The 19,273-nt window shown below is 44.9% G+C and overlaps 1 protein-coding gene across 3 annotated transcripts in view; it reads right to left on the reverse strand.

Moving 5' to 3' along the window:
• cdk16 (cyclin-dependent kinase 16) overlaps positions 1-19,273 on the reverse strand; it is a 25,858-nt gene continuing 6,585 nt past the window's right edge. For 2 of the 3 annotated variants that reach the window (XM_042099240.1, XM_042099239.1), the window contains exons 3-17: positions 17,835-18,056; positions 16,110-16,243; positions 15,290-15,415; positions 14,112-14,168; positions 13,812-13,926; positions 12,948-13,042; positions 12,585-12,647; positions 12,313-12,436; positions 11,493-11,613; positions 11,063-11,160; positions 10,251-10,356; positions 9,837-9,879; positions 9,279-9,369; positions 8,691-8,768; positions 1-3,456 (exon numbers count right to left, since the gene is read on the reverse strand). In XM_042099240.1, the coding sequence (XP_041955174.1) occupies positions 3,419-3,456; positions 8,691-8,768; positions 9,279-9,369; positions 9,837-9,879; positions 10,251-10,356; positions 11,063-11,160; positions 11,493-11,613; positions 12,313-12,436; positions 12,585-12,647; positions 12,948-13,042; positions 13,812-13,926; positions 14,112-14,168; positions 15,290-15,415; positions 16,110-16,243; positions 17,835-18,056 (1,511 nt within the window). In that variant the 3' untranslated portion in view covers positions 1-3,418. The remainder of the gene's footprint in view (positions 3,457-8,690; positions 8,769-9,278; positions 9,370-9,836; positions 9,880-10,250; positions 10,357-11,062; positions 11,161-11,492; positions 11,614-12,312; positions 12,437-12,584; positions 12,648-12,947; positions 13,043-13,811; positions 13,927-14,111; positions 14,169-15,289; positions 15,416-16,109; positions 16,244-17,834; positions 18,057-19,273) is intronic. The other variant, XM_042099241.1, reaches the window with a different exon arrangement.

The following is a 19,273-nucleotide window of genomic DNA, read 5'->3' on the forward strand; positions in this document are numbered from 1 at the left end:
TGAGTTTTGGCCAACGATTGTATTGCCTGAAATTGGTTTTCACATTTATCCTGATTCATGCCAACCATACAAACATAGTATTTCCAGCTGTGTAGGTGTACATATGCCTCTGAATGTATTTTTTACAATTATTTCTGGGTGGTGATATTGTGATGGCGAGTTCTGTGAGATTCAGTGCAGCCACATCAGTTTGTACAACAGTCAGTCAAGTCATGATTATTGTAGCCTTTTCTTAACAGCCATCACGCAACAATTATCCCTCACACTAAACAGTTCTTTCGCTTAAATCAGTGCTCTCGCTTAGAAGAAATAAAACTTGCTTTGGTGGATATGATGATCTATTGCCATAAAAAACATCGGATTAGCTCTTGCAGTTATTCAGAATTCTCTTCAAAATGAACTTTTTTTGTCAGTGTTTATAGGTACCAAAGATAACCCCACAGGTTCATCCTGAGCAAATGCCTTTTATCTGACAGAAAGAGAAAATCTGGCTTCAGAAGTTGTGTTGAGTGTCCTTCACATGAATGGCAGGAAGAGAAGCCTGGATGGCCGACTGAGAAAGGCGTCAGCCTCTGAAGAACTGCCCAAAGTGAAATGTGCTTGTACATCAGATATTGCTTTGCTATGTGTGTGAGTACCATTTCTGAAACTATACATATGTACAGAGTTTGCAAATTTACACAATATATCCATGCACATCTCCCTTCTTACGTAGTCTCTCTCTCTCTCACACACACACACACACACAATGCCATTGGGATATTACAGAGCTACGTGAAAGCAGCTGGAAAGCAAGAGGCAACTGAACAGACGTCATTTCAAGCCCACATCAGTCACTTTCAGATTCCTTTTACATGAACAAGATGAACCTCAAATAATACTGACTATGTTTCATACTAAAAAGGCTGCCCCTTTATCTCACTGCACAAAAGAAACAAACCCATTTTATCCATATTGAAAGCTTCAGGAATTTACCTTGTATTGGCTCAGAATAACATCTCTTGTCAGTTACAAAAAACCCCATCAATACCTTTCCAAATCAAATGCAAAATGGACTGCTCAATATGTATATTAAAAAAGACTGAATGATTTCAGTTTTTTTTGTGCTGCTGGCTGCATTCATTCATTCGGTCTGTGTATAGGGTCCAATTGTCTGGGACCTAGTGTTATTTTAGTGTATGAAAGCCTTAGGTTCACTGCAAATCTTGGGAAGGTTCTGGTTCAAAGGACTGGTTATTGCGTCGTTCAACAGTTATTGCAATACAGAACAGGACGGGAGGGGAGGGGAGGCTATCCCCACAACTGCCATTGGCCAGTTTATGAGCCCTTCCATGACAATGCTTTCCAATGCAGAACTCCTGATGAAAGCTTACATTACTAGTACAGCCACTTTCACCACTGGAAGAAAGACTATCAAAATAAAAAAGGAAAAAATTCCAAATATCTACACCTGTTAAAGGATTCCTAAAAGAAGTAACAATTATTCTTTTTCTGTTTAAAAAATAAGAACACAACATCATCAATGATATGACTATAACAAAAATGATATCCTTATTTTTTCAAAAAATACATAATCAATAAAGAGGTTTCTCTCATTGCACAGTATTCTTTTCTGTTCTGCAAAAGAACATTCTAAAGGCTATTTACAACGTACCAGTCTGCCACCATAGAACACCGCCATGCACTTTCACATTTCCCTCGTTGACATACACATACATACGTACACACACACACACACACACACACACACACACACACACACACACACACACACGCAGACACACACAAACTAATCACGTCATCGGATGGGGTCACAATTCGCACCAAACTAAACACAGGTTCAAGGGACTCCATAGAATTGCTAGAATCGTCAGTCACTGAAAATGACCACCTGTATATAAAACTGTCTAAAAACATAAGGAAGTTACAAATAAGAACAGTATCTTTCTCTATCAAGTAGTAATCAAGGGGGTCTTGGACAACAGTGTTGAGCACTGATATCAAGGGCAGCTCAGGGACAACAACAGTATTGAAGCTTTTTGACTTTGGTTTCTTTTAAACGGTTGATCTGTTATTAGGCCAATAGGGGGTCAGTTGGACGCAAACCTATCCTGCTGACTCCAGGCATAGTGCACATGGGTTGGTACGTCCTGAGACAGAACATCCCCCTCCACAAGTTACACCACCTGAACTGAAATGATCACAGACAGGGGACAATACTAGGAACCGGCCCCGACCCCTCTACTGCTCCCGGCTAAACAGTCCTCAGCTGACTCCCTGTACCGCTAAAGATTCTGGACGCTGACGCAGGCTATTGCTGTGGGTGCTATGAAGTGCATGGCGTAAGCTCAACACATAGACACCTGCAAGTACTGTTGGAGTCAGCACAGCGAAGAGAAGGGGTGTGTGTGTGTGTGTGTCTATAGATAGACCATGCGCTGCATTTAAACTGACTCCAAAACGACGAACCAAAAGGAAAGAAAACAAATGGTGAACAGAGCGAGTAAAACCCAAAAATCCAGAAAACAATGCAGGCGATAAGTACATACTGTGAGACAGACCAACAGAGTTCTGTTGAGCTTTACATAGAAAGTGATGTAAAATTGTAAACTTGGCAGGTAGATGACAAAACGAAAAAGATTCTATTACAAAAAAGCATCCAGGTGGTGCTATGCAAGACGCAGGTGCACTCTGGCCCAGGAGGGGTGGTGGGGGTGGGGGTGTAAATGACTGTCAAACCAGCAAAAGGACAGTGGAAGACTGATATGAGGTGTCCCCCAGCTTCATCTTAATACAAAATGACATTCAACAGCACCTGCTCTCAGATTTCAGTGCCCATATGATACACAAAATGTTTTTTCCTTCATTATAATTACTGATTATAGGGAAAAAAATACATACTCTATTGTCAGAGATATTGCTAAATACTTTGTGTGATTTGTTCTTTGTGGTTAATCTAAACAACCCTTTTCCCTCTAAATTCTAGTGTTCATATCTGGGCCTGTAAAATTTGTGATGACAGAATTTATGATGCGAGAACTGTAATGTCTGTAATAACTGTAACATTTGAAGGAGTTGTAAAAGTCCTTCCTTGTCCAACAATGTCCAGACAAATGGACAGCAATGACAGCCTGACTGGAGTGGTAAACCTCGGTTAGGAAAAGAAGTGCATATTATATTAAAGAAAAAGAAAAATCAATGTCAGCATTTCAAATGTAAACATCTAGTGACCCCGTCCACACTAAAATGCCACAGGACCAGATAATTAGTCAGAAAATCAAAAAAACGAAAAAAAAAACAACAAAAAACAAAAAAAAGATACAAAGTTAAATTAGAATCCCTTCATCACATCACACGTGGAAATGTCTCAGCTCGTCCTTTCCACACGGGCGTCCCATCTCTGACCAGCTCCCCACGCTCAGAAGAGCAGACTCTGCCGCCGAGATATGCTGTTCACTGTAAAGAGAGAGAGAGAGAGAGAGAGAGAGAGAGAGAGAGAGAGAGAGAGAGAGAGAGAGAGAGAGAGAGAGAGAGAGAGAGAGAGAGAGAGAGAGAGAGAGAGAGAGAGAGGGGAGGAAGAAAAAAACAGGAGAACACTAAAATTAGCATCGCAAACTACTTTACTGTGAATGGTCATCCACATTATGGTATTCCATATCACCATCATCAATCATAGGCATCAGCACAACAGTCATCATCATCTCTTCTGCATTGCATGTCATCAACCTTGGCATACAGCACATCACAGGGCAAGAAGGGGGGGGGGGATACCCTCACTATATCACAACCAATCACATTATCAGGAGAGGCCAGGGAGCAGACAGACATATGGACCCGTAAGCCCTGTGATATGAGAGAGTGGGAGTGAGAGCGAGAGAGAAAGAGAGCGAGAGAGAGCAAGAGCGAGAGAGCAAGAGGGAGAGAGAGCAAGAGCGAGAGAGAGCAAGAGCGAGAGAGAGAGAGAGAGCAAGAGCGAGAGAGTGAGAGTGTTGACCAGATTGTGCCCTTTCGAGAGCTGTGATCGCAGATGGCCGCTGCAGCTCACACTTTAGTCGTCAAGACCAGAACGTTCCGGAACCGGGGCGTTATGTGCGTCACCGGCCCCAGCTACTGCTGTAAACCTCTGCTCTGCGCTCACCCTCCAGGACCAGGGCATTACAGTACATTTATTGTCCAGAAGGGGGCACAATAGTGCTCCTTCCTTTCAAGGGGCATCAGCACAATATACACGAAGCAGTGCTGGGCCATATGTTCTATCTATATACAGTAGATGATAATAATTAAATGTAAATAGATATGGCCCATGTTAACAGACAGACAGACAGCAGAGCAGAGCAATACAAGAGTGGCTACACTGCGAGTGATGTCATTTAATCTGAGTAAGTGCATGTGTCTGTACAGGACAGTGTTGGTGCAAGCATGTGGGTGTAGTGCTTATTCCTCATCTTCTACAATGTGGTGTAGAGTGGCTGACTCAGCAAAGTAAGAGTGAGTGTGTGTGTGTGTGTGTGTGTGTGTGTGTGTGTGTGTGTGGGGGGGGGGGGGGGGTAGATGAGATGGGTTTTCTGTTACAGGGTGACTCACTGCCACACTGCATTCCATTACCACGTCACACACACAGGCTCAGAAATCCATGTGAGATGCGTGCCAAATCGGCCATTTTTCAACACGTTTTCCATGTATTCACAAGTACGTATTTAAATGCACAGCACTGACTGAAAAGTAAAAAGAGTCCTCTCTGTTACAAGAGTTTTACAAAATGACCATCTGTCCCATGGTTCATTTCCCGTTCTTCCATCTGAAGCTCCTTTCATAATTGAGCGCCAGATCTACTGTATTAGCGCTGGGTTATGCTGCAGGTTTCTGGCCTTGCGGTGACCTCCCACAGGGTGGGTTTAGTCACAAAGACCTGGCAAACCTCATGTGGAAACACGACATGGAGCTGAGCTGAGCTTAGCGCTGCACGTCCGGCCAGGGACAGCATATGGTGGGCCTTTTTTGTTTGTTTGGCTTTGTTTCTAAGAATCACTGCTTTAGTTTCATCACAATCATGTCGACCAGCTAATAACAGCCTCGCTCCTTCCCTGGTATCACATCACTAGTGTGAGGTCATCTAAAGCTAGAAAACAAGGGCTCATATGGAGGGAGATATGCGTCCTCCCACTGTATGGAATAGCAATTTTGCCGAGGTCAAATTACTTTTAGACGAACACTATACAGATAGATTCATTTCCTGGACACCTCTTATAAATCCAGTACAGATGCTGATCTTCATATCAGATAGATCACATGTTAAAGCATGCCTCATGTGTTTTCACACCAAAGGGGGGAATAAGTCCAAAGCATTACACAGACTCCATATAATTTTCTTCTGATGCACAACCTGTGGTTTTATCAACACATAAATTATACACTACAGATTTTCCAGACACACTTTCTGTTGATCTAAAAAGGTACAGCAAGCCACTTGTGGCCATGGCTTCTCTAACGTGAACAGTTCTAGCAATGAAAATGCATAACCTCCCTCTGCTGCTACATCCATTTGCATAAACCCATCTACTGTGCAATGATGACATCCAAATGCATGTGCCGCCAGTGATTTGACCATTAGGCCTGGACTCTGTGCCCTCCCCGCCTGCGGAGTTGAATAATGCAGAGCACTGTTAGAATGTGCCTCCGTTATAGCTATTGATCGGCAGTGTGGGCCTGGGGGCCATCATATCTTAAGCAGTATTACAGGGGGGCCGGGAGGAAGTGTGTGTGTGTGTGTGTGTGTGCGAGAGAGAGAGAGAAAGAAAGAGTGCATTCTCTGCCTCTCAGGAGCCTCTGCAGCAACACTGGCTCATCTGTGGTTTCTAGTCATTATTGGTTCCCTTTTTGCATAATCCATAATGGTGCAAAATTTGGCAAGTATGTAAGATGAGTGCTATATGACTGATTTCTGAGCATCAGTCAATCTTATTTTGACACAATACACTTATTCAGTTTGTTTAAATAAAATGGTTATGTCGGTCACCATTATTTCTGATATGTCTATGCTGCATAAGGTGTGTATGCTGTTGCATTAACATTGCAAAATGCACACAACTGAATAACTGTAATATTCTGTACTCAAAGGCAACGGGAATGTCAGTCCCTCAAACTGACAGAGCCAAGTAGTGTGTGTAAAAAAAGACACAAGTTGTGCGGGTGAACAGTTTCAGTTCCAAAGATTTTGAAGAGTGCTTCAACAAACCAAAAATCAAATCAATCAATATCTAACTCTTTACCGTCTGACATCCTAAGAAAATGGCTCTAGAATTTACACGTTGATCTAGTTCTGCAGGCATGATACATAGACAGCCTGTCCTAATACCTCAGCAGTGCTCTATTTTGGGGACTTGTGTTTCCATTTTTTTCAGACTCAAAATGTAAACTGTGTCAACACCTCACACAATCAACAACACTCACAGAATCCACAAGACTCTTTTCCGCAGTCCTTCTGATTTCCATCACTATTACATGGCTAGGAGCATTCAGATCTTTAGCAATGTAAGAATTTGCCCAAGTCTCAGCTATGAGGGTGAGATGCTGCCCACTCCAACTGATGCCGACTTAAAGACTCAAAGAGAGTCGAATACTATGGAGAGGCAACAGTCTGCTTATCCCAACATCTAAACACACAAACGCTCTGAGAAGTGTGTGCATGTGTTTTGTGGATTTCTGCTAGCCGACAGAGCAAGGCTGTGTGCTTTTTAGTGTGAGGCGCCGCCACATGTTCCTGTTTTCCATCTCAGCCTAGCACACAGCTGATCCTCAGGAGGCCTCTCCTTCACGCCTCGCTTGTTTGGGAAAACGGAAAATAAATAAATAAACTAATAAATAAACAAACAAGCAAGCAAGCATATGCCTGAAGACTGATGCCAATGCACGCACATACACACACACACACATATATATATATACATATACATACACACACACACACGAGCACACACTTCATATTCCCAGCAGTAAACGTGCTGTGGGACTCTGCAGGGGGTGGAATGGACCGCACATCATAAGACAACAACAGAGGAACGGTTATGGCCACCTGTGGACACCTTGAGTGTGGGCGGCATACTGTATTTACATGGCACACATACCACACACACACACACACACACACACACACATACACACACACACCCATACTGTAAGTGTGGAACTACCAACATATTCCTCACTTGTAAATACACAGTATGTTCCCCTTTGGGGGAAAGGGAGGGGGGTGGCCAATCCATAACATTGTAACATTGCAGGAGCAGACATGACATCGGGGGGGGGGGGGGGACGACAAGGGGGAGGGAGGGGGCAAGGACAGTTAGAAGGAGAAAGGGGTGGTGGGTCGCCTCCTTGTGAACACAAGTCAGTGACGCTTTAAGTACCTAAGGAGTGCCGGAACCTTATGCATCTCTGTAAGAGCTCTGAAACATAGTGACGTGACGGAAGTTATGGCGTGCGCCTAGAACACGAGAAAAGCATTCACAACAGCAAAAATAAACTATTAGCCTGATCTCTCCACCAAACCCAGTCACAGACAATAAGCAAAACAACCACACTCAATCCCACTTGTGACCCCACGCAACCATCTCAGGAAAACAATGGATATGATGAGGTTCAGGGACAGAACATAAACAAACCGGTGTGTATGAACATGCTATGAGAACAAATTAAACCAGTGTGTAAATATATGTTATGAGAACAAATTAAACCAATGTGTAAAGATATGTTATGAGAACAAATTAAACCAGTGTGTATAAACATGCTATGAGAACAAATTGAACCAGTGTGTATAGATATGCTATGAGAACAAATTGAACCAGTGTGTATAGATATGTTAGGGGAACAAATCAAAGTGAGGGGGGAGACAGCAGGCAAAGAGTGGGGGTGAAATATGATGCAGAGGGCGGGGCGGGCGGTGGAGTTAAAGTCGTTGATCAGAGGGACCGTGCGGATGATTGGAGATCGGGTCCTTATTAAACATTCATGGAGATGCTCTCGACTTAATTAATGACACTGAGCACAACCACTCATCTAACCGCACAGCCTCTCAGGGGGATGAGATGGCAGAGGAAGGGGAGAGAGAGAGAGAAAGAAAGAAAGAAAGAAAGAAAGAAAGAAAGAAAGAGAAAGAGAGAGGAGGATGAGATGAACGCGCTCTTTTGAGTACCCCCGTTTTATTCTCCACTAGCTCAACAGCACTTCTCTCATTCCATCGGTATGATGGTAAGATTTATACATAAATAACCGATCACATAGAAAAACACATGCAATTAAGTTCAAGGCATGCAGTTAAGTACTAGGCAAGAAAGGGTGCTTTGCTAGTATTACAAATTCACACATATTTTATGATTGAACAAACATTTACAGTTGTCACAAAGGGCCTGATAGTGCATAAAATTTACACATTTACAAAAGTATGACAACGATGCTTACACAAGTGAATTTATTTCCTAACCGTACAACTGCATGTCAGAGGTATTTTTAAGACCGAATGATAGATACCAGGAGTTCACAAAGTAAGCATATTTTTAAAAGGCACACATCCATCACTCACACACTCCCCAGCCCAGAGGTCAGTGTGACCCTACGGAGTGAATCATATGTATGTCCAGAGGGATGTTCTAGACTGGAGACTGCTGCGTAAAGAACTCAAACAAAGGCCTCACCTGAGTCTGACAGGGAGTTGGTTCGCATTCCTGGCTCCTTCTCCAGCTGAATGTCTTGAAGTGCAAATATAGATGTAGCTGTGGAGTGAACAGGCATATTATCAGCCAGGAACTTGGATCAAAAGGCACAAAGACATGCATGTAATAGCACAAAGGCAGCGTATACAGAGCATGCAGACAGTCAGTGGGAGTAGGACGCATTATATAGAGACGATGTAGTGAGGAGGATTTACCCAATCACTGATGCTTTTGTTACTGCAGAGAGTGGGAGTAATATATCTGTGTGTGTATGTGTGTGTCTGTCTGTCTGTCTGCAAGCCTGTGTGTGCGTGTGAGAGAGTTTTTAGAAGTCACAAAGTCAGTCATTTCAGTCGTGTTAAGTCAGGTCAGACATGATGGAGAGAGCTGGATGTATCAGTGTTATCAGACAGATCTGTAAGAAGACTGATAGGGACAGCAAATGATTAGAAATCCGAAAGGCATAGATAAGCACCAGTATGAATGTGCATGCTTTGAAAACACACACAGCATATGTGCAAGTGCCTTGGTGTATGTGTTGGTGTTAGGAGTGCAAGTCTGTAAACCTACAGTCAGGCAGTGTGATCACTCTGTTTCCCAGGCTGTGGAAGTACGGCTGCCTCATGGCCTCCTCAGCAGAGATGCGCTTCCTCCCCTCAAACTGTGGACAGCACAAACACACACACACACACACACACACACACACACACACACACACACACACACACACACAGCGCACTCAAGCTCAAATTTCTATACCAACACACACATCACACTAATTTGCTTACAAACACAAATACCCATAGGGTGTGTGTGTGTGTGTGTGTGTGTGTGTGTGTGTGTGTGTGTGTGTGTGTGGTAAACATGGTGTTGGCTATTTTGTGGGTCTATGGCTGAACAAGCACCCCAGGGCAAAATAAATACATAACTGCACTTTCTTGGGGTGTGGGGTGGGGTGGTTGGATAACAGGGTCCATACACATGTCATGTTTGTCTGCCTATAGCAATACTAGCCTGTACTCAAAAAATGAAACAATCAAATCTCCTATATATGACCATGTACAGTATATGTATATCATAATAACATTTCCTAGTAATTATTGAAAACAATAGAAATGAGCTCCTCACCTGCAGCAGCTTGGATAAAAGATCCACTCCTTCATTGCACAGTCTGAAAAACAACACAGAACAGAGATGACAGCCGTCATTTTTGGAGCATATTTTACCCTACTACTGACAAAATGCTAATGTTCATAAACCATCTGCCATCTCAGTAAGCTGGAGGCAACACACAGAAACCATCTGCTTTATCAGTGAGTGAGTATCAGGATGACACACACACCTCTGGTAGTAGTATTTATTGTTACCTAAGGTCTCCTTTGCATAGTAATATTTATTGTTATTTCAGGTCTCCTCTGCACTGTGGCTTGAAAGTTATTCCTCATTTTGTAAGTGATGTTGGATAAAAGCGTCTGCTAAATGACTCAATATAAATGTAAATGTAAAAACACAGACGACTGAGCTTTAGAGAGGCGTGGTCACCTGGGCGTGTGGTTGTGAAGACAGTCGGCACGGTAACGGGGGTAATTATACGAGATGAACTCTTCATTGGAGGTGATTCCAGGCCAAGTCTCCTCTGTGGGCGTACCTGAGACAGGTGGAGAAGCCATTAGAGGGGGGAAGGGTAAAGGAGAGAGCTCAGACTCCGCCAAGAAAAAGGTTAGAGCGGGATAGGAGAGAGAGAGAGAGAGAGAGAGAGAGAGAGAGAGAGAGAGAGAGAGAGAGAGAGAGAGAGAGAGAGAGAGAGCAGACACAGAGACAGTGGGAAGAAATAAATCAAGATGTAGTAGGTACAGTCTGCTTCTGCTGAAAATTTTTTGATACTTGAGCTATATGGATCATAAAATTATACTGCTTCCATCCATGCTCCTGAGAGAATGTGTTGATTGGTTTTCACAGTGTATGGCTTGCTTTGAGTCACTTTGTTTCCCATTTACAGACATAGGACTACATATGGACACCAGAGGTTCTTTTGACAGCACACATACAACGGACATCTAGAATGAGGATAGAAACTGCCAGAAAGAAAGCAAATAGAGGAAAGAGGGGAGCATTCAGAAAGGAAAGGGGAGGAGGGAGCAGACAAGGTTAGAACCTGAACAGACAAGGAATGATGGGAAAGAGAGAGGAAATCAGAAGTGATGACAGGGTAGGGAGTGAAAGAGGAGAAGAGAAATGAAAGAGAAAGAAAAGCAGTGAAGTCCAGAGCACCCATGTCTCCAGGAGAGAGTAGGAGTGGGGAGGAGGTGGCGGCTGTCTGGGTGGTTGGGGCAGCTGCAGATAAGAGGGCATACCTAGCAGTTTGAAGATAAAGTGCAGCTCCTCCTCCACCGTGGAGCCTGGAAACAGCGGCCGGCCTGTGGACATCTCATAGAAAATACAGCCCACACCCCTAGACACACACAAAAGCACACACACTGTCAATATACCTGCAAAACACCAGTACACACATGCACGCACACAATCATGAACACACACACACCACTTCCAGTCAATCCCTATGCCTTTAAACTCACACCATCTAACACAGTAACACACCCTTCTTCCAAACAAGTATCTCCTTACACACACACACCCACACACACACACACACCTAAACACAGGGGGAAACCTTTTTTCTTCAAGCCATCTTCGTACACAGATCTCACACATGAAAGTAGTTTCTAGAGCAGCACTGCTATTTGGTGTGTGTGTGTGTATATGTGTTTGAGTTGTGAGTCTTACCACATGTCTATCTGGGTTGAGTAGTCGGTGCTCCCCAGCAGGATGTCTGGCGGACGGTACCACAGAGTCACCACCTCATTGGAGTAGGTCTTGGTGGGAATAGACTTGGCCCGCGCCAGGCCTGCAACAGTCCGCAAAGACCCCCACATTAGACACACACACACACACACACACACACACACACACACACACGAGTCCAAAGCTCTCCTGCAGCCCATAATTAAAACCCGACCGTCACATCCAAAGACAGCCTCGACCCAAAAAACACAACTCGTGCGATGAGAGCTTTAGATAGTGTCTAGTCTGCACAAGACCAAAACACTGAGCAAATCAGGGATAAGAGAACTGCTAACACTACACTTTTTAAATGTAGAAAACCACACGCTCACTTTAGAATACTGAGAACGAGAAACTTAATGTATAACACAGTACAATACTGCTCAGCAACTCAATAACTCATAGAATAAATGTTCTATGATTCTGGAATAGTGTATAACATTACAGACATTTACTACATGTATGTATGTATGTGTGTGTGTGTGTGTGTGTGTGTGTGTGTGTGTGTGTGTGTGTGTGTGTGTGTGTATGCATGCATGTATCTATGCATGAGGGCACTGGACAGGAAAGGGTTTCCTCTGACCACTAATGAGGACATGGACACATGGGGTGGAGGCGTGAGAAGAGAGCCGTGGTGACAGCAGTTGCTGGGCTGCCGCTGTGTGTGTGTGTGTGTGTGTGTGTGTGTGTGTGTGTGTGTGTGTGTGTGTGTGTGTGTGTGCGCAAGTGAGTGAAAGTGTGTGTGAGCAGGGCGGGTACTGACCAAAGTCAGCCAGCTTCAGCTCCCCACGCTCGTTGATGAGCAGGTTCTGGGGTTTGAGGTCTCGGTGGAGGACTTTACGCCTGTGGCAGTAGTTCAGCCCACGCAGGAGCTGGAAGAGGAAGAGCTGCAGAGACAGACACAGAGGGAGGGAGAGAGAGGTAATCATCCACAGGGTCAGGGTCAATCAAGGGTTTAGTGGACCTGAAAGACTGCTCAAAAAGCACGGATTTAAATAACCCAGTGGGGGGGGCGCAACAGCTGGTCTAGATTACCTTCACATTGTGCATGTGGATGCAGTTACCACAGTCATCCAGATACTGCTTCAGGTCCTTGTCCTGGGAGGAGGAGAGGGGGGGGGGGGCAATGGACAGAGAGAATAAATGACAGGAAGAAAAGAAAGAGCAAGAAAGAAAGACAGTTTGTTCATCAGTCAAAATGGAGGAGGACTAGACATCATCTGCTGGATTCTGATGGCTGAATTATGCAAGCAGCTGCCAGTGTGCATTTGAGTATGTGTGTGTTCAAGTGCGTAAGAGTGTGTGTGTCCCTGTTGGGCCACATTAGTGTCCGATGTTCTCAGACCCCTGTCTGTGTGTGTGTGTGTGTGTGTGTGTGTGTGAGACTGACTGACTCACCAGGTACTCAAACACCAGCGTCAGGGACTTCTGAGTGTGGATGATGTCATGCAGAGTCACTATGTTGGCGTGTTTGAGGTCCTTCAGAAGAGACACTAGAGTGGACAGACAGACAGTAGAGAGGGAGACAAAGACAGAGAGAGAGAGAGAGAGAGAGAGAGAGAGAGAGAGAGAGAGAGAGAGAGAGAGAGAGAGAGAGAGAGAGAGAGAGAGAGAGAGAGAGAGAGAGAGAGGAGAGTGAGTGAAATGGACAGACACAAAGGAAAGAGCGAAAGTCAAAGTGAGACTTAGTGCACAGTAAAAAGGACAGCAACCTTCCTCAGCTCCAAGGTTGTTATCTGAACGACTGCCCACCACTCTTGGGACAGGGGGCCTGCTTTGGTTTCGCTCGGGGACAGGGCTGTGTGTGTGTGTGTGTATTTTTAGCTACAACTCTGCATTAGTTTACAGTGACAACACACTGCGGTCAGCGCATCTTTATGATGGTAATGAGTGTATCTGACTGCGTGATCAAGTGCGTGTGAGTGTATATCCTGCACTTTACACATTCTTTCCAACAAGTTTGCATCTTTTAGTCAATTAAGGTTCTATTAACTAACGGACAATCCAGGAAATCCAGTGGATAAGATCATTCATTCCAAACTTAATTTCATGTTAAACGATGTAACAAAAGATAAAAGAGTAATTCAAGTAGACAGAATTGACAATAATCCCCAGCAGTGAAGCTCATGGATTCATTTTTTAGTGCATCAAGCATAAGTATTATATTACCAAGAATTGTTTGGTGGAATATTGCTGTGTGTGTGTGTGCGTGCGTGCGTGCGTCTATGTGTGCGCAGATCTGTGTGTGTATGTGTGCCTCACCCTCTCGGATGGCAGTGCAGGGTGCCCCCTCTTCGTGCTCCAGTCGGATTTCCTTCAGAGCCACCAGGTTATCCGTCAGCTTGCTGCGGCCCTTATACACAGTGGCGTACGTGCCCTGGGTCAATACAAGCACAGATGTTCATATAAAAATGTGAGCGCACACACACACACGCACGCACACACACACACACACACACACACACACACACACACACACACACTCTTCCCCTGAGTCTTGAGGTTCAACTTCATAAGGTATAAATGGCAGAAAGGTATTCCTTCTGTAATTGACCTCCTCACCTCTCCAAGTTTATCCAGCTTGACGTAGGTCTCCAGCTTCCCGAAGCCAATTTCAGACTGCAAAAACAACCAAAAATGTGACCATTATTACAGGAGTGCATGGAAAGCAACTAAACACAAACAAAATACAAATGAAAACCACAGTCCTACTTCAAAACGCATCTGGCCAAACTCATGTGACGATTTACCTAATTTGTGGGGGAGCTATTTTCATGCATGGCTACATTACATAAGTTGCAGAGGAGGGATGCTACCAACCTCCAGCACAAGTCCACAAGAAAAGTGTTGTTGCTACATACTGCCCTTACGGCATGCTTACACAACAATGCTATTCACATCGGAGAGGGAAACACTGAACAGGAAACAATGGGGGAAAAAAAAAAACGCATATATAAATGCATACAAACAACAAAAGGATGCTTAACCTTTTTATAACGACTGAAAATGTGAGGAAGCCGATGATGACAAAATAATCTCTCCATCCGAGGTTTCAGAGAGCAAGTTTTCCTTATACTTTAAATGGAGACGGGCTGAGGAGCCTAAAAGGATTCGAGACGGCAGACCCCCCCACCCACCCACCCTCAGATATACTGTACATTGTTTTCTCAGAGAGAAAATGGCTCCTCTGATTAGGAGGCTTATCGAAGCCTGTCTTGCCTGTCGGAGTGTAAATGGCTACACGCTGCTGATAAGTGCAAAATGCTGAGAATCCTTCAGCGGCAGGACACCACGGCGATGAAAGAGAACGTACGCGGGACACACGAGGGATTAGATCAGTACAGGAGGGAAGCACGACAGATTAAAGGAAGAGAAAAACAGCAACGCAGAAAACAAGCCAGAGAGGATAAAAAGACAGAGAGGTGTGAGGAGGGAGGACAGAGAGGGAAATGGGGAAGCAGTGGGGAGGGAACGAGGGGGGTGAAGAAACAGGTGCAGAGGAAGGAGAGGAGGGAAAAAAGAGCATGAAGAGTTCAAAAGGAGGAAGATGAAGTGGATGGTACAGAAGAAAGACAAAAGACAGCAGGAAAGTAAATCACAACAAATAGAGTTGGAGTTTGGAGACAAGAGTTTTTCATCAGAGAGGGAGATGAAGAGAGAGCGGTAGGTAGAGCGAGAGAAACACTAGAGAACATGACCGAAAAGCATGTAGAACGAGAGCAGAGGCGTGGGTTCTGTACCAGAGACACTCTTCGGAGCCGTCGGCTCAGGGGCTTGTCAAACAGCGGACTGTTCAGGCTGAACTTCTCCAGGTAGCCATCGGGAAGCCTGATGTCTGCCGGCAACGACAGACGCTTATTTACGTCCTAAAAAACAACAAAAACAACATTGTTACAACGGCACTTAACTTGTTGCAAAAACAGCCCCTCCAGCCTTGGCAGCTGGCACAAGCCTGAGAAGCCGTGCCAACAGACTCATTTTGAAAAGAAGACTCCGCATAGCAGCCGGGAGAAGCCACATGTCTGCTTTCATCTGCTCTCAACCAGCTAGCTCTGTGTGTGTGTGTGTGTGTGTGTGTGTGTGTGTGTGTGTGTGTGAGCTAGAGACAGCTGAAGAAGAGCCGTTATGGAAGACAGATATGTGGAGTAACAGTAGGAGACTGATGTCGAGGATGGGTGCATGTTGATGGATGAGAGAGAGAGAGAGAGAGAGAGAGAGAGAGAGAGAGAAAGAGCAGACACAGAGACAGTGGGAAGAAATAAATTAAGATGTAGTAGGTACAGTCTGCTTCTGCTGAAAAATGTTTGATACTTGAGCTCTATGGATCATAAAATTATACTGCTTCCATCCATGCTCCTGAGAATGTGTTGATTGGTTTTCACAGTGTATGGCTTGCTTTGAGTCACTTCGTTTCCCATTTACAGACATAGGACTACATATGGACACCAGAGGTTCTTTTGACAGCACACATACAACGGACATCTAGAATGAGTAATGGGTTACAGTCGAAGACTGCAACCTTAAAGGAAAAATGAGGGCAAAAAAGGGGGAAAGGGGCACCTCGTTGGAGATTTTGCGGCCCGGTTTCTCCCGGAGCCGGACTCGCACTGGACTGTGCACCTCATCTGATGAGGTGGCCGAGACCTGGTCGCTCTCTCCGTCAGAGCCAATCTTCACGTCCTCATGGACGATTTCTGCACACACACACACACACAGAGCCATTTACACACAGACAGACTAAAACACAGTCTAATTATAGCTCACAGTAGCCATCATGCCCCATCTTGCAGAGTCACTAATCCTCTTGCCCTGGAGCCGTAAGTCTGTCAGGTGCCAGTCTGCGACACAGGAAGGGAAACTGCACACAAATCCTTCCTCCTTAAACAGTTCTTCAGGCCTCACTCCCAGTGTTAAACATATCCTATATCCAACCAGAGGCAATGTAGAATAACACATCAAGCTTTTATCTTATTTGATTTAATCTTTTTTAAATGTTACTGTTACATGTTACTTTTAAACCCCATTTGTCCAATTCAGTATCGGTACAGTCTGGGTTACTGGCTTGACTTTTGACCGCTGTGACTGGGCTGATGCGGTGACTCCAGGATGAGGGCTTCCCAGTGAAAAGTACTAGACAGCAGGCTTTCCCAGAGGTCAGCGGTGGTTAAGAGGCTAGCTCCCCAACTTGTTCACAAACCATTTTTCAGCACAGTGCCTTTATCTGATGTCTGCTTAAATCTGAGCTAGTTTCTCATTTCCCCACTCACATACAACATTACACCTGGTAGCTATGGGACACGCTCATGGACACACACACACGTCGGGATCTCTCTGATAGACAAAGAAGACATCTTAGCAAACATACACACAAATACAACCTCAAACGCAAACAAACTATGCCTTTTTTTTTAGAGCAGTGTTTTTCAACCTTTTTTGTGCCACTTTTGACATTTAAAATGTCCCACGGCACACTAACATCCTGTGTGAAGAAAAAATAAACATACCATAGCGTAAAATTTCAAATAATACACAGATATGGCCTTATTATGGCTTCTATGCAAGACCTGCTCAATAAAACAAGCGCCCTCTGTTTCATTTGTAGGTGACTATATCTAATTTAATTGTTGTTATGAACTGGATATGTGATGATTCTGTGAATACTGGATATGGGGACCCTGTTGTACAATGCCTGCATACCACAAATAGTGCAACCATACAATCAATGAGAGCATGTGGTTATAAATTCGATGATAAATTGATGCAACAGTTGCTTTTCTGGACCAGTGAGTGACATTTGGGTAATTTTCTGCGGCACACCTGATGATCTCTCACGGCACACTAGTGTGCCCCGGCACAGTGGTAGAAAAACACTGTTTTAGAGCATAGAGAGGTAATCCAAATCTCACTTACTCGTGCTTAATGATAAAAGTGATCATCAGCCTCTCGTCTCTTTCCTGTTTCTCCTCTACATCACACACACTTTCCTCACAGGCACATACACTCACAGGCATTCGCTCATATACATGGGTTCACACTCCTATCTATCTGTACAACTTCCATTCACAAGCACACACACACAAACTCACTGTTGTGTACACTACCGCTTTCCATATCTATTAGCAGACAGATACAGACACACAATCCATTTATCCATCTCTACAGGACACACACCCACACCCTCCCCGTGCTTTGGTGCGTGGTCTGTTCTGGATCGCCCCGTGTGTGTGTGTGTGTGTGTGTGTGTGTGTGTGTGTGTGTGTGTGTGTGTGTGTGTGTGTGTTGTACCGAGGCGCGTGGCGTGGTTGAGATAGGAGCTGAGGCTGCGGCCCAGGCTGCGCGGCCTGCGCAGGGCGCTGCTGTACGACTGCAGTAGTGAGTGCATGCTGAGGGAGCCGCCGGCCGAGCGCCCGGAGCCCCGCAGGCCGCCAACGCTCCCCCCGCCAACGCCCCCACTGCCAACACCCCCGCCGCCGCCACCACCACCACTGCCCCGTACTGGCATGGCCTCTGGGAGAGAGAGGGAGGAGGAGGAGGGCACGCAAGGGAAGAGAGAGGACAGAGGGAGAGGAAGAGAGGGGGAAGAGAGAGGACAGAGGGAGAGGAAGAGAGGGGGATGGGAATGAGGATACGGACGGGGGATGGAGATGGAGAGCCAGGAGCAAGACCAGAGAAAGAGAGGGAGAGGGAGAGGGAGAGGGAGGTTGCATTGAGACCGAGAGAGAAAGGAAGGGGGAGGGGAGGAGAGGAGAGAGGAAAAGAAAGTGGGAATAAATGGGAGGAAGCGGAATATAAAAGAAAAAATGAGTGGATTAAAAGAGAGGACGCGAGGGTGGAGGGACAAAGAGATGGGAGAAGAGGATAGGATGGAGATAAATAAAAGAAGGGAATACAGGAGGGGAGGAGCAGAATGATACACAGAGCCAAACGGGTAAAGTGAGAGGAGGGAAACAGATTGGCAAAGGCAAGGGGGGACGTTTCAGTAGAATTGTTAGGTATTAGTGATTAGAAGGATGAGAGCGGAGGGTATGGGTATGATATAGAATAGAAAATGGAGGAAGAGGAAGGGAGAAGAAGGAAGAAAGGAGGGAGGGAGGGTTATCAGGGAAGGAAAAAACACACAGAGAAAGCAAGTTCAAAATCAAAAAACACAAACAAGAGAAGAACCAAACCAATTAAATAGGGTTTAAACAGATTATTAGACACATGCATTTTTTTTTTAATAGAGTAATTAACACTTAGACCAACAGAAGTTCAAAGACGGGGAGGGAAAAAAAGGTTGATTAGCAAGGAACATCTTCACCGTTAATAGTCAGGAATGCCAATAGCAGGGCCTTCGGGAAGGAGAGGACTCCTGCTGCCCGGGTGTGGACGATCAATAACCTAATCACTCTCCAGAGTTCATTATCCTGACCCTGTGAGGCTCTCGTGGAAACGTGACGGTACTTCATTGCCTCCTGTCCACTGCCTCGTGTGCTGTCTACATAGTCGCACTTGGGAATGGGTGGAGGCTTATAAAAGCTACTCAGCGCATGAACTATGGTATGAGACTGGGCATATGTCACGTACATGTGGGATAAATCCATAAACCTTTCTCCGCTGACCAGGCTAACATGAATATGCTGGAGCGGTTTTATTGAAGTTTGTTGAGGAGGCGGAATAAAGAAACATGAAGTGATTAGAGAAGAGAGAGAGGTAGTCAGTATCGAGATCGAGGAAGAGGAGGA

Source organism: Alosa sapidissima, chromosome 7 (assembly GCF_018492685.1).
Source record: "Alosa sapidissima isolate fAloSap1 chromosome 7, fAloSap1.pri, whole genome shotgun sequence".
NCBI lineage: Eukaryota > Metazoa > Chordata > Actinopteri > Clupeiformes > Clupeidae > Alosa > Alosa sapidissima.